The sequence below is a fragment of the Staurois parvus genome, unplaced genomic scaffold (assembly GCF_062004578.1).
Source record: "Staurois parvus isolate SC_StPar_1 unplaced genomic scaffold, SC_StPar_1.0 ptg001065l, whole genome shotgun sequence".
NCBI classification, from domain to species: Eukaryota; Metazoa; Chordata; class Amphibia; order Anura; family Ranidae; genus Staurois; species Staurois parvus.
In genome coordinates, this window is record NW_028318861.1 from 1,086,200 (window position 1) to 1,101,690 (window position 15,491).

Below are 15,491 nucleotides of genomic sequence, written 5' to 3' on the forward strand. Positions count from 1 at the left end.
CAAACCTGACTGTTTAAGAAAGTAAAAAAAAGAGGTTTTGGCTTTCTTAGGAGAATATCTATGTGTGCAGAGTCATTATGCAACAAAATTATTTTTTTTTCCATCTGACTTGTTTATTTTCATTTGTTAAAGTGAGAATAATAAGCAAACAACTCAAAATTTATAAATAAACTTTTCTGGCATTTAAAAAAAAAAAAAAAAAAAAAACAGTGACCAACATATCCACCCTTCTAAAAACTGGAAGTAGGTTTGGGAGTTGATTTTGAGTCCATCTTCAACCCAAAAAGGACAAACTAGCTCATCTTTAATATTACCAGCCCATACCCGTACCCCACCTCCATCTTGCTGGCACCTGAATCGAAGTAGAGCTCTGTGCTTGTTACTGATCCAGCCATGGACCCATCCATCTGGTCCATCAAGAATCACGCGCATCTCATCAGTCCATAAGACCTTAGAAAAATCTTTTTTCAGATATTTCTTGGCCCAGTCTTGACGTTTCCACTTGTGTGCCTTGTTCAGTGGTGGTCGGGTTTCAGCCTCCCTGATCTTGGCAATGTCTCTGAGCACTGAACACCTTGTACTTCTGGGCACTCCAGGTAGGCTGCAGTTCTGGAATATAATGGCAAGATAATGAAACTGGAGGAGAATGGGTTCCTGGTAGCTTCACGTTTGATTCTTCTCAAATGTTTGGCAGGTAATTTGCGTCTTTTTTTCGCAACACGTTTCTTGTGACAAAACGTTTCATAGTTTTGTGATCACGTCCCAATATTTTAGCAAGCGTGCTGCATCCCTCTGTTTTACAATGTTTGACTTTTCAGAGTCCGCTAAATCTCTTTTTGGTCCATTTTGCCTGAGGAAGAGAAGCTGTCCGATAATTATGCACACATTGATATAGGGTGTTGATCTCAATAGGCCACACCCTCCCTCATTACACAAATAAAAATTACCTGATATGCTTAAATCTAATTAGAATTCAGGTTTATACAGCTTGGAATTGGGCAATATACATAAAAAGTATGAGTTGCTCAAAATACTCACTTGTGTAATAATTGTGCACACAGTGTATGTACACATGGGGGGTATTTAATTAAACTGCATGGTGCAAAATCTGGTGCAGCTCTGCATAGAAACCAATCAGCTTCCAGATTTTTTTTTTTCTCAGCTCAGCTTGAAGTTAGACGCTGATTGGCTACCATGGACAGATGCACCAGATTTTGCACTCTCTAGTTTTAGTAAATCAACCCCATTGTCTTCCTTATGCTGGCCATACACATGGTGAAAAATTATTGATTGTAAATTGAATTATCAAATGATGAGAACAATCACTTTTTTTTTTTTTTTAATTTTCTTAATTGAACCATGCATTTAGTGCAATCAATTTCTGAAAAATATTATTTCTTATGTTGAATAACTGCATCTGTACATATAAATGTACATACATGACCAATAAAGATGAGTTTGGGTGAGTTTCCTCCAAACTCCTCCGTAGCTGAACTCCAAACTCGCGCTCTTATTTTACTCCAATGAGTTTTGGGGTTCCCACTCCACAGCTCACTTAAATAGAGCCGGGAATATCCCAACCCGCAGCCCACTGCAGTAAGTTTAGGGCATGAGTTCGGGGGTTCGGCTGAGTAATGGATGATGTCTAATGATGGACTTTTATGCAAAGGAACACTTTAGTGTTGTACTTTAGTGAATTCAGTTATTGGGTGTTTTTCAGCTCGTAATTATACAGCCATCTAAGTCTTTTGTGTGTTTTTTTTCTTTTTTGCAGCTGCTGGAAAAGCACAAAGTGACAGAAAACATGGTTGACCTACTGCAGTTGTATCAGATGGAAGATGATGCTTACAATGCTGTTGTAGAAGCCACTACAGAACTTTATCAATATCTTTTACAGCCATTCCGAGATATGAGAGAGCTGGCAATGTTACGAAGGCAACAAATAAAGGTAATTTGAGTATCCTTGTGCAATCTCTACTTGTGATTTCAAATAACACTTGGGGATATGGAGTTATATACGTTGTCCAGGATGCAATCTGATGGTGTTTGGTGCCCAGCATTAGAGCACTTTGCAGATTTTTGGTTTACTTGAATATTTAAAAGCAGATCGTTCTGATTTGTGTAGAAACATGCAATAGATGTAACTGCAATGATCTGACCAGGTAAGACCAAAAATATGCAGTTTGCTGATTTTGTGAGTCTGACACTCATCCCCAGTGCCTAAGGCTTCATGTACGCAGCCACACAGTGTGCAGAGCCTACATACTGACATTTCTGGGACCTACTTTGTACATCCGGCTATTGAGATGTATTTGAAGAGTCGGCTGTATATGGTTGTACGTCAGGAGCTATGTAAATCATGCAAACTGATCTAGGCTCCAAATGCACACGATCTGCATTTGAAGCACATGTCAGTGTGGGTACAGGTGTTTTCCCAATACTTGACACACGATCATATACTGCCACCTCTTCTAATGCGTCTCAGTGGATGGCTGTACACCATCGGGGCCCGGGACTGTTGGTATGCAGGCTCTGCATGCTGTGCGGCCATGTGGATGAAACCTGACGTATATGATAACACATACTTTAGGAATATTTTATATGTTATTGATTAGAATACAATTTCAGAGAAATTGCATATGGAAAGAAGACACATGATGTAAATGTATATTATTTTAATAATGGTTACATAGCTGGTAGTTAGCTGTTGTTTATAGCCTAATTCCAATGGAATTTATTTGAAGATACTTGAATGCTGCCGTTTGCATTGTTTGGTATTATGGGTTGCTTAGTTGCAGGCAGTCCGGGGTGTGCAGTGCACTTTGTTCATGGAATGCTGGCAGACTTAGCAGCAGCAACAATAAGGGATGGGAATGTGGAAGGGAAAACACTTCTATGTATATTTTTTTTTTTCTGCAGCCATTGACTTTCTGAGTGTTTTAACAGGTTCATCTTTATAACACATTGAATCTGTAGTTACAAACATTTTAGGCCTGATACCATACAGCTGGTGTGTACAGTCCACTGCCAGCTGCCTGTCAAAATCAACAAGAGACTGTTATATGCTTTGGCTGTAGCCACATCCAAGTGGTACTGGTGTACAGGGCCAAATGCTTACAGGGACATATTGCCCCAAACACAGAAAGTTCACAGGCACTATAAAGTACTGTAGCATATCTGTAATTTCTATACCTCTGCATTTTCCGTGCAAATAACTTTGTGGTAATGGAAACATAGGTAAGCCTGTGATTGCATTCCATAGTGCTGTAGGTGCCTGTTTCTGGACCTGGGCATTATTAAGGGTGTGAGTGGAAAGGGGAAGGTGTTAAAAATCCAAAGAAAAAGATTATCAGGACCGAGTAGATGAACAGTCTTGAGAGTTTTTTTCTGCAAAAGTGCTACACTTTAATTTAGGGATGCACCGAAATTTCGCCCTCCGCCGCCGCCGCTCAACAGTTCTCAGCCTTACCTGAGAAACCATCGATCCCGGCACTGGACATAGAGATGAGTGAAGGAAAGATGGCCGCCACTCATCTCTGTGCCCTTGGAGGACCGGAGTGATGTCACTTCCCATTCCGGCCATTTTTTTTTTTTTTTTAAAGCACTAGACCAATGCTTTTTTTTTTTTGATCCAATGCCTTACATTGCAGAGGAGAGATGTGGGGTCTTATTGACCCCATATCTCTCCATAAAGAGGACCTGTCACTGATTTCTATCACAAGGGATGCATGCATTTCTTCTAATAAGAATAAATGTGATTAAATTTTTTTTAAAGGGACAGTGCAAAAAACCCCCCGAAACATTAAATAAATAAAAAAAAAAGTTTAACGTGCCCCATCCCCCCGTGCTCGCACGTAGTGGTGAACGCATACGTAGGCCATGCCCACATATGTAAATGGTGTTCAAACCAACGGTGTTCAAAGCAAGAGCAATAATTTTCCAACTAGACCTCCTCTGTAACTTTACACTGCTAACCTGTTTTTAAAGCATTACCCGTTTTTAAGTACCGCAGTTTCACACCATTCCACAAGCATGGGCAATTTTAAAGCGTGACATGTTGGGTATCTATTTACTCGCCGTAACATCCTCTTTCATATTTTACAAAAAAATTGGGGTATATATTGTTTTTTTTAATCAGTGTATTTTTTTTCCAAAAAATATATGTGCATTTTTAAAAACTGTGCATTTCGGTTTTCGGCCAAGTGCATTTTGAATTTTCAGTTTTGGCACCAGAATTTTCATTTTGGTGCACCGCTACTTTACATAATATAGTTTGCTAAATAAAGGTAGTGCAGCACAGTGGCTAAATGGTTAGCACTTCCGCCTGGCAGTACTAGGGTCGTTGGTTCAAATCCCAGCCACGACACCACCTGCCGGGAGTTTGCATGTTTTCCCTGTGCCTGCGTGGGTTTCCTCCCACACTCCAAAGACATGCTGGTAGGTTATTTGGCTCCTGTCTAAATTGTCCCTAGTATGTATATGTATGAATGTGACTTAGGGACCTTAGAGTGTACGCCCCTTGAGGGTTAGGGACTGATGTGAATGTAATATATATGTAAAGCACTGCGTAAATTGACGGCATTATATAAGTACCTGAAATAATAATAATCATAAAGGTAGACAAGTCAGTTTAAGTTGTAGCAATGGAGGGATCATTCCTTTTTTTTTTTTTAAACTCTTAAAGAGAACATGGCCTACCTGTTCAGGACTTTAGCCTTTTTATTTTAAGTATAACTGGTATGCAGCAGACCACTGCTCAATTGAGTGTCTTTACTTCAAGTAATATGTAGGCTGCCATTGCTGGTCTCTTTATGAAAATAATATAACAAGAAAGCGAGATGTTCCCACTGTATTATCAAAAATACAAATGTTTTTATTAAAGCGGTAGTAAAGGCTTTAAAAAAAAAAAAAAAAGAAACTCTGCAAGATAAAGGCACGTTTGAAACGAAGCTCTTCAGCAGCGCAGTGTCACCGCTGCAGAGGCTTCCATCTACACCCGGTCTTCCTTCCAGGTTTGTGGGCTGCGGCCCTCTCTATGGCCGAACCGCAGTGATATCACTCCTGTGCATGTTCGCGGGAGTCTCCGTCACGGCGCACAGCTCTGAAGAAACAACACAGGTATGCCATTCCTTCAGAGCACATGCGCCAGTGACATCACCGGCTGCTTACAGCTTACTACCACTTTAAGTAATAAAAAATGTTCTATAATAATCCAAACAATAATTGAAAAACTAGTATAGTTTATCCTATTAAACCACCACCATGGACTTGTAAAAACTGAGCTATAAGGCCTCATGCACACTTGAGCTCCTAAACGCCTGTTACACAGGTATTTAAATTTTTTTTGAGGAGCTCAGAAGCAGGAGGGTTTAGGGGCAGAAATCTGAACGCATCAAAGTTGCATTCAGGAGAGATGCGGTTTGTCAAAGAAAATGTTTGACACGTGTAAACGCATGATAACACTACGAGCGTTTAGTGCTTGAGTGATAATTCCTTTTAATGGCTAGAATAAAATATTATTCTGGCTAATTCAATGATGTAACGCCCAAGCGCTTGACACATTTAAACATGCCTAAACACACCACTGCGTTTACAGACATCAAGAGTTTTTTCTTCTGCTGTCAGGAGAAAGGTGCAGGGTTGTTGAATTCCTAGCGCTTGATGCCGGGGACATGTAGTTCTGGGCGCCGGGCAGGTAGTTTTCCTTAACCTACAACCCTGCTGCGGGCATGCGGCAGGGCTCACCTGTAAGGTGGAAGCATTCGGGTGGCAGCGCTGCCGCCCGAATGCTCTCACACAGTGCTAGCCTCTCGGGGCCCCCCCATGTGAAGCACCCCCCGCCCACTGTCTCCCAGGCTCCGTTTGACCGGCTCACCTCCGGCAGCTAGAGGGGAGGGAGAAGAGTAGACACATCTGGGTCCCCGTTGAGAGATTCCTGGCAATTGAGGCCTGGAAAGAATGTAATGTAGTGCGATATGCACTGCATTACATTTAAGGGAGACATCCTTGGGTGTCTCAATAAAGAGAACATGTCCCCAAAAAATCATCACATAGGAGACATTGTGCCCTATATGATGAAAACATTTTTTTTTTTAAATTGTAAAAAATGAAAGTTACACCCAAGCACATAACATCCCTTCCCCCCCACATATACGCAAGTACAAATGTAAAGGCACACGCTGGGGCGCATACGCATGAAAACGTTGATTGCGATACACATTACATATCGCTGAGCACGCCAGAATGAGAGCATTATTCTAGCACCAGACCTTCTCCATAACACTATACTGATAACCTAGAAGGGAATTTAAATGCGTCACCTATAGAAAATATAGGGTACTGAAGTTCATCGCCATTTCACGAGTGCACACAAATGTATGGTTTGACAAGTTGGATATCTTATTTACTCGCTGCATCCTCCTCTTTTATATTTTACAAAAAAAACGGCAATTTATTGCTTTTCTTTTGTGCCCTAAAACTAACTAACTTGTATTTTTTACTGAAATTTTGCAGTAATATCATGCAACATAAAAAATTGGAACTACCACCAAATTTATTCTCTAGGGTCTCTGATTTCAGAAAATATATCATGTTTGGAGGTTTTGTGTAATCTTCAGGCCTAAAATATTTTTTTTTAATCTTGAGCAAAAAACGCAAAAACGGCTTTGTCAGCAAAAGGGATAAAGGATAAGCCGGACACTCCCCTTTCCTGACAAGTACCCAATCGGTGCTCATTGCACTGCAAGGTCTCACTGCTTCCTGCTAGTCCCCAAGTGTGGTGCTGGAGACAGGGAGGGGAGGAGGAGATATACAGCGCAATGTTAAAAATATTACAGGTTTTAGTCACTATAAAAACCCCTTTTTGCTTTTAAAACATTCCTTATATCACTTCCGATTTAAATACGGTTTTGGTTAAAATAAAATGTTTTGTTATCGGGACAAGTAGATTGTCATGAGGGATAAGTAGATTGGGACACTGATTTAGTCCAAGGGCAAGTAGATTTGTCAAAAGTTTCCACACCCCTGAGGTGTCTAACTGGGTTGGCCAAAGTGTCCAGTGTGCATGAGGCCTTCAGTGTGCACGTGGCCTTCAGTGTGCACATGGCCTTCAGTGTGCACGTGGCCTTCAGTGTGCACATGGCCTTCAGTGTGCACGTGGCCTTCAGTGTGCACGTGGCCTTCAGTGTGCACGTGGCCTTCAGTGTACACGTTTTGCAGAACGTATTAGCTTTTTAAGTTTAGTCATTTTTGGGAGTGCAAGAATGCACAAAATATGTTGCAGACAGGTCAGCATTTTACTTTAAAGGGACGCGCTGTGCTCATCTCAACCACATACACAGGTTGATGTCGCTGAAGCATCCATGACAGTGCAGCATTACAAATATTAGGAGTCTTGCACAAAGTATTCAAATTTCTATCATCAGTGTAGTTATGACAATAGCCTAACTGGCTACTAAACTTGTGTAGTGTCTGGTATGGTGGTCCTTATCTGTGAATTTCCATGCACTAGTTGTACAGCTTCTGGGTTTCCAGCCAGTGTATCTGTGATGGCAGGTTTGCTCTTAGTGCAGTTTATCCCTGGTATTTATCATCTCCTCTCCGCATGGCCATCCCCAGAAAACAGACACGCTTCCGAGGAATGCAAGAGGTAGTGCAATCAATCACTACTTGTACAGCTACTGGAGTCTAGCCCTGGCAACTATAACCTTTCAGGCAATTTCAGTCTATTTAGTAGTTGCAGTCAACTACAAATGGCATGTGTGCCAGATGTACAGGCAAACCACCCACTGGTTTCATCAAGACAAATGTCTGACTCCTCCTTCACAGTGTAATTCACATAAGGCTCACTCTGAATTTAAAGAGTATTACTTTGGAAAATGATTGCTTCTTCGTTAGCATATCCAATATATGCAATGATGCACTGCCATAGCTGCTTTGGGATATCATCCTGGGTATGTGGTTGAGATTAACACTGCATCCTTTTAAAAGGAAAATGTTGCCTGTCCGGATCACATTTGATCCTCTGTTGTTCTACCCACCTAAAGGGGCTATGCTTAATAAGCTGACTTGGCTATGTTCTGTGAAAAATGATACAAACAGTGTGCACACTGAAGGATTCTATTGAAGTGCTGTGTTCAGCATTGCGACTTCTTAACCACTTCCCGACCGGCCGTTGCATATAAACGGCCGGACGGTGGCAGTACAGGGTCAGGTGGCCGTTTATGAACGGCCTCCCCGCACCCTGCTTGTGCGCGCTCCCTGGGAGCGCGCAGCACCGCGATCCAGTGCCCGCTGTGTCCTCCGGACACAGTGAAACACCGATCGTCGGACGGGACCTCTGTACGAGGTCCCGATCATGTGATCACTGATTGGCCAATCAGTGATCACATGCAAAGTAGTAAGCAAGATGTCACTTGTGACATCATTGCTTACTACATGTGAAATCTGTGAATGATCACAGAGGTCACATGGTACAAGGCTATTCACAACAGCCTTGTACCATGTGACAAGGTGTGACCAATCACAGCTCACTCTGTATTTCTCAATGAGTGCAGGAATGCACACAGAGAGAAAGAGAAATGATTGCTTTTGCATCCTATATGGGTGTAAAAGCAATCATTGTAAAAAAAAAAAAAATCTTCATCACCCCCCACAAGTAGTACAGTGTCACCATGGTGACACTGTACTGCTAGGGTGACAGTATGTAAAAAAAAAAATTAAAAATAATAATATAAAAAAATAAAATAAAAATGTAAAAAAAAATGTTTAAAAATTATAATTTTTGGTTATAAACTAATTTGTTTTTGTTTGTTTTTTACTAAAAAGATAACGAAATACATTTTGGCAAAGATTTATGATGAAATATTATTTATTTGCAAAATTTTATAAAAAAAACACTTTTGTTCAAAATTTTTGGACTTTTTCATTTACATAGCAAAAAAAATAAAAATCCCGGCAGTGAATAAATACCACCAAAATAAAGCTTTATCTGTCGCAAAAAAAGGGTAAAAAATTAATTTGGGTACAGTGTTGCATGACTGCGCAATTGTCATTCAAAGTGTGATAGCGCTGAAAGCTGAAAATTGCCCTGGTCAGGAAGGGGGTAAAAGTGTCCGGTCTGGAAGTGGTTAACACACGTGGCTCTGGTATATTAAGCAGTCAGTGCTATGGGGCAGCATTGCTCAGTTTGTAAAAGTCCATGGTGGTGGTTTAATATGATTTGTTTTCTATTATATTCGTTTTTCTATTATTGTTTGTGATATTTAGGCTCCATGCATGCTAGCGGTTTTTTATAAGCTGAAAAAAATCCGCTGGTTAAAAATGCTGATATGAGTAATGATTTTTGTGCCAGATTTTAGTAGCGTTTAGAAGCACTAGCATTTTATTAGCCTTTTTACAGTACATGAATAAAAAAAAAAACAACTCTTGAAATAAGCGGTTTGGAGCGGTTTAGTAGCTTTTAGAAGTGCCTTTTTTGGTCTGGAGTTACTGATGCAATAAATGATGTCGGAACTCCTGACCTGCTTGTTTCTGGGTCAGTGATCACACTACATTTTATCATGGTATCAAAAATGTATTAAAAATAGTAAACCTAAACTTTTTTCCCCTTCTATTTCTGTATGAATAACTCTAGAGAAAAAAAAATTTGCTGTTATTGCTGTTTGTTCATTGATCTATTTAAAGTGATTGTTTTTTTATTTTTTTTTTAATTATGTGTTTTACAAGTACAATTTTTGCACAGAGCAGCCCTGATCCTCCTCTTCTCAGGTCAGCCCTCCCCCCTGCCAAGTGCCCACCATAGTAAGCCACTAGATAGCTCTGTGAATCCATAGACACGTGGAGCATGGCTCAGCCATGCCTCCTGCTCCCTCCTCACTGGCTGAGATTGACAGTAGTGGGAGCCAATGGCTCTATGAGAAGCCTCTGATCTCATAACCAGTGCTGGATCGAGATTGGGCTCAGGTAAATATAAGGGGTGGCTTGGTGGGTGGGAGCTGCACTCTGGTTTTTTCACCTTAATGCAAAGAATGCATTCAGGTAAAAACTCTTCAGCTTTTAGAACCCCCTATAATTGTAAAGAGAGTTTGCTATGTTTTGAATACTTGTGAAGTTGAATTTTATCACTGTGTGTTAGGTCTCATTTACTCACATTAGTTCTAAAGAAGGATCTGAGGTGGATTGCTTTTCAAAGAGTGGTACAGGAGCGATGCTGCCACCTCCCACCTTCATAGGTTAACTGCTCGTTTTGTCTAGGGGTAAACACAGAGCTCATACTCACCCGATCCATTGATCCTCTGAAAAACGGCACACCCCCATGTCTAGAAGTGGATTGTTCCTGCCATCCTTACATCCAGAGCTGGTCTGTGGCTGTGATGACATCAGGAACAGTCCACTGTGCAAGACTGCTATACCGTGGGGGAACGCAGGAGCACCGGGGATCGGTCTTGCGCTGGGAGGGTCAGGCGGATTAGGCAAGTATATCTTGACTCTTTTCTCCTCTGGATAAAAACAAGCAGTTAATCCATGCAGTGCAGGCACAGCACCACTGCATGGGGAAACATTTTTTTGCCCGGAGTTCTGCTTTATGAACTTTATCTCTATGCATGGTTGCAATTTTATATATAAATACGTGCATTCATGTTTGTTAATTGCATACTCAGACTTTCCCTATGTCTGTGCATTTCTAGAGGCTGTGCATTACTGTTCTTTCTTCAGTGCAAAATCTATGGGTCTGCTGACCCAATGGTAACAATACAGTCTATATTTGTAGCTAATGTCTTACTTCAAGCAAGCAAGGAGGCTGAGTGCACTGAAACTTGAAAAACAAAGCTTCTTTTACTGGCTAGTCTATACATTTCTATATATATATTTTTATTACAGGTACTTATATAGCACCGTCAGTTTACGCAGTGCTTTACATATGTGTTGTACACTCACACATCAGTCCTTAACCGTCAAGGGGCGTACAATCTAACTCACATTCATACATACACATACTAGGGTCAATTTACACAGGAGCCAATTAACCTTCCAGCATGTCTATTTAATACAATAACAGAAATACAAGTAACTGAAGTTTGCTGAAATTGGCTCTGTCCGTTTACACAGAGCGCAGTGGCATCACTCCCTTGGTTATGTGAAAGTGCTTGAGTCTAGTGATTGGCTTTTAGGCATGTCACATGCCCAGAGGTGTGAAGTTTTGTCTCTGGCTGCGGTGGAGCAAGCAGTTGTGAGGAAGCACAGGTAAGGTGAGTACATCAGGGTCAGGGGATGTCCTTTGCAGAGACTTTTCTCTTTTCTCTGTAATGACAAGGTGACAGTATTCCTTCACAACAAGCCTTCACTGGCCTCTGTAGCTGTTGGCACTGTGTAATTATTTATCACATTTCTTAACCATTTAACTTCCAAGCCAGTTCTGAAACGGTTCACATCTGCGTAAAAATCTACATTTTTCTGCTCCCACTGCTGTTAATCGCTGCCAGTAACGAAGGAGCAGGGATGGGGCTGAGCTGTGTTTTGTGTCACAATGGACAAACAAAACTGATTTGTTATAGCGGGTATTCAGTGAGGGGGGGGGAGCCAGGAGAGCCGACGGGGGATCCCAGAGGAGGATCAGGGTTGTTCTGTGCAATACAATTGCACAGAGCAGGTAAGTATGACATGTTTGTTCATTTTTATTTTTCATTTTTTAATATATGGGTTTACAATCACTTTAAGGAACAGGTTTGCTTAAAGAACAGGCACTGCAAGGTACGTCCATGATCCTTTGATTCTGCATCCCCTGAACCCAGCCAGACTTGGGAACTTCAATAAAGCTTCTGTGTTAATCCCTCTTGTTAATGTATTGCACCAAATTCATGAAGCATCTGCAACACTTTTGATTCTGACAGCAACTCGTGCACCAAATTCAGGTAGTTCTAACTGCCGCTTTTACATTGTGTCGGATTGAACGTGCCACTTCTACATTTTGCTGCATTGAATGCACCAAATTCAAAATAGACTACAGCAGTTTGTTTGTTACAAAAGAAGAGCTAATTAAGACCAACTTTCTTTTGACGTACAGAGAGATTCTAGCACAGACTTTGCAAAAGTGCCTAGCTTGCATTCTAAAAATGCAGCAGCTTGCGGCAAATTCCGGTACAACTTCTAGACAAGTACATGAATTTGGCACATGTTCCACAGCTTTTAGAACACATGAGGCACGTTCACAAAATCCATTTGTGCCAGTTTTTATGAGTTTCAGGCAGAGGGTTTAACCTCCCTGGAGGTATTCCCGAGTGTAGCTCGGGGTAAAGTTTCAGCACCACAAGCGTTAACCCCGAGCTACACTTGGGAATACCTTGCAGCGTTGCTCCCGTGATGTCCTCCCTGAAGCCTCCCCGGCAATGTCCTCCGGCCGATGTCGGAATCTGTCTTCTGGGATCCATTCCCTGCGATGTCAGGACGTACGGGGACGGAACTGGTGGGGAATTTAAAAATGTCAAAAAATTACATTCACTAAATACACTAAAATCACATCAAACCATTTCACATACATTTTGTCCCTAGTGCTTTGTCCTGTGCCCTGCCTGCATTTTTACTGTTCTTTCTTGCCTTGAAACTGAGAAATGCCCATGGTGTCCAAAAAGCGTCTCTTTAGGTCAAAAGCGATTTTAGACCAGCTAGAGAACAGCGATAGTAAATTAGAACTACTTGTAGAATTGAATGATAATGATTCGTGGGGAAATTCATCATCAGACACTGAAAATGATTTTGCGACTTTGCTCAGTGATGTTCGAACCTGGCACTCTATTTCAAATTTCAGTGTTTTTGGTTTGATCATATTATTTAATTAAATTTATTATTATTATATTATTTTTTATGATTATTTATTAAATTATAATTTATGATTTCGTGTTTCAAATTTTAACATACCCGGGATGTTTACTAGACTCTTTTTCGGACAGATTTTAGTGAGTTATTCCTAAAAATTACAGGCCTACAATAAAAAATTTTCATGCAAAAAAATGTAACGCTTTGAGCACAGAAATACTGACATAATCAGACCGCTAGGGAGGTTAAGAAGATCCCCACTCTACTGTCCAATAGGGGTCTCCTCTACTAGATGCTGGAGCATCTCACTGAAAAGTGGGAGAAGGAGCCAAAGCTTTAAAGGGTAAGTTCACCAGGATTAGTGACGAAAAATGAGTTTACCTTAAAGTATATATTAAAGAAAATGTCTTTTGAGAGATCTGCTGCATCCAGTGCAGGATCTAGTACATGGCACCAGCATCTAAGAAGCAAATGCTTTCCCTCTGACATGCAACCACGTGTGCACAGAACACTTACTTCATCTGTCGCAGCAGCTTCTGTTCTCAGTGACTAGAAGTTTTTTGGCTGGGCTTCAGAGAAGCGACCCTTGACCTATCATTTGAAGAAAGGGTTTTTTTTTGTTTGTTTTTTAACAATGTTTTATAAAATTCTGGGGCCATTTATTGTAAATTTTATCACAAAGGAAGGTACATGCGGGTACAGTGCCACTATAGCCAAAAAAACTATATTGCATAATGGGGTTTGTTTTTGTATTTCACAGTTAAAAAAAAGGGAGATTCTTCTAAGCAGAACATTGAGGAGAGGGGTTTTCTAAATTGGTATCACACTTCTACTTCTATCTCAGTCAGCTGACTTTTTTTTCATGGCATTTTCATCAAAGACTGATTTTGTTTATTTTTGCAGATATGTTGCAGCTTTTGATTTTGTTTCCCTTAAGATACATATTGTAATCTCATTATGTAAGAAATATGGGCCTTACTAGGATTGTCCTAGTTGTGTCAAGTAGTTATTGCCTTTGATGTCTCATTTCCTCATTTCTTCTGGATTCAGGTTGACAACACAAGCAAGATTTTTCAGAATGGCATATTGAATTAAAATTCTTTTACATCTTAGAAGAAGAAAGCCTGAAAAATAACCGTGTCATTATAGGTGTTCAAATATTGGAAGGAAGTTCTAACATGTAATTGAGGCTTTCTATGTAGAAACACAAATTTAATTAACTCTATGAGTCTTAGATGTGACAAGCTAGGATTGGTATAAGGCCTCAGAGTGGTGTTGGTTAATGGCTGAAAACAGAACATTTACAGGAGTTCTGTTAGAATGCTAGATATCGTTCAAAGAAAATATCCTACACTATAAAAATCTACTAACAATCTTTAACTTGCTGCATTAAGCAAAATAAGTGTGTGTGTATGTATGTATGTATGTGTGTGTGTATATATATATATATATATATATATATATGTGTGTATGTGTATATATGTATGTATGTGTGTGTATATATATATGTGTGTGTGTATGTGTATATATGTATGTATGTATGTATGTGTATGTATATGTGTGTGTGTGTGTATTGGACAGCATAATATTCACCTCACCCAGTCAGTGATAATAAATAAAAGGCTGTTCCTGAATGGCTGAGATGCTGTAGGGTTGACCCTTTATCTTTCTGGACTCAGAAGTGAAATGTGTAGAATTTGGCCAGGAATACAGCACAGCGTACTTTATGCAGCACAGGCTTCTGCAGTATATTCCAGCTTCCACAGTGGGCAGACTGTTCTGTAACAGTAAGCATTTATTTAAACCAAGCTGGCCCAATAAATCTTTTTAAAGTGACTGGAAGCATGGAGCATGTTTGATTTTTTTATTTTCTAGTTAAAGTCTCTGTAAAATCACAATGAAATGTATTATAAACCCTAGGACAACTGAAATGTGTTGTTGTTGCCCATAGCTACTAATCTGGCAGGGATTTCATTTTGTTTGTCTTAAACAAAATAACATTTAATACTTTTGGGCTCCCAGTTCTCCACCTCTTCTTTTTCTAGCCTCCTTTTAAAGGGAAAGTAAAGTGTATTTTCGGTGATCACACTTTGAGTTTCTTCAGCGGTTCACTGTGCTGACTGTTATGACTTGAAGGCTACCATATTGCATTCTCATCTGTTGTACTTTTGACATAGCCTGGAAGTATGTTTTGGGTCATTATCTTGCTGTAGAATGAACCTCTCTTTTACTTAAAGTGATGCATTCTATACATTAGGAGAAAAAACCTTCTGCATGCAGCTCCCTCCAGCCCCTCCCCAAAAAAAACTTGCCTGATCCTGTGATGTGCATGAGAGCAGAGACTCACTACTCATTGGCTCAGAGACTGCAGCGAGAGCCATTGGATCCTGCTGCTGTCCGACACAGCCAGTAAGGAGGAAGCAGAAGGCTGGAGAAAGCTGCGCTCTGTGTATGGACATACAGAGCTGGCTCTGGAGTGAGCAGCTTGCTATGGGGGCACTCAGCAAGGGGGTGGAACAGACACTGCCAGAGAGGGACGCCAAAAGAGGAGGATCAGGCAGGTAAGTAACATGTTTGCTATTTTAAAAAATAAAAGATGAAACTTTTGCAATCACTTTCAGGGGTGTGGAATTAAAAAAAAAAAAAACTTGTCCAAGGGATTAAACCAGGGTTCCAAT

General features: G+C 40.4%; 1 protein-coding gene across 1 annotated transcript in view; it reads left to right on the forward strand.

Annotated features, from left to right (window-relative positions):
* The window catches only part of JMY (junction mediating and regulatory protein, p53 cofactor), a 93,241-nt gene that overhangs the window by 17,977 nt on the left and 59,773 nt on the right, over positions 1-15,491 (forward strand). Inside the window, exon 2 of the mRNA XM_089658367.1 lies at positions 1,775-1,948. Coding sequence (XP_089514493.1) covers positions 1,775-1,948 — 174 coding nt within the window. The remainder of the gene's footprint in view (positions 1-1,774; positions 1,949-15,491) is intronic.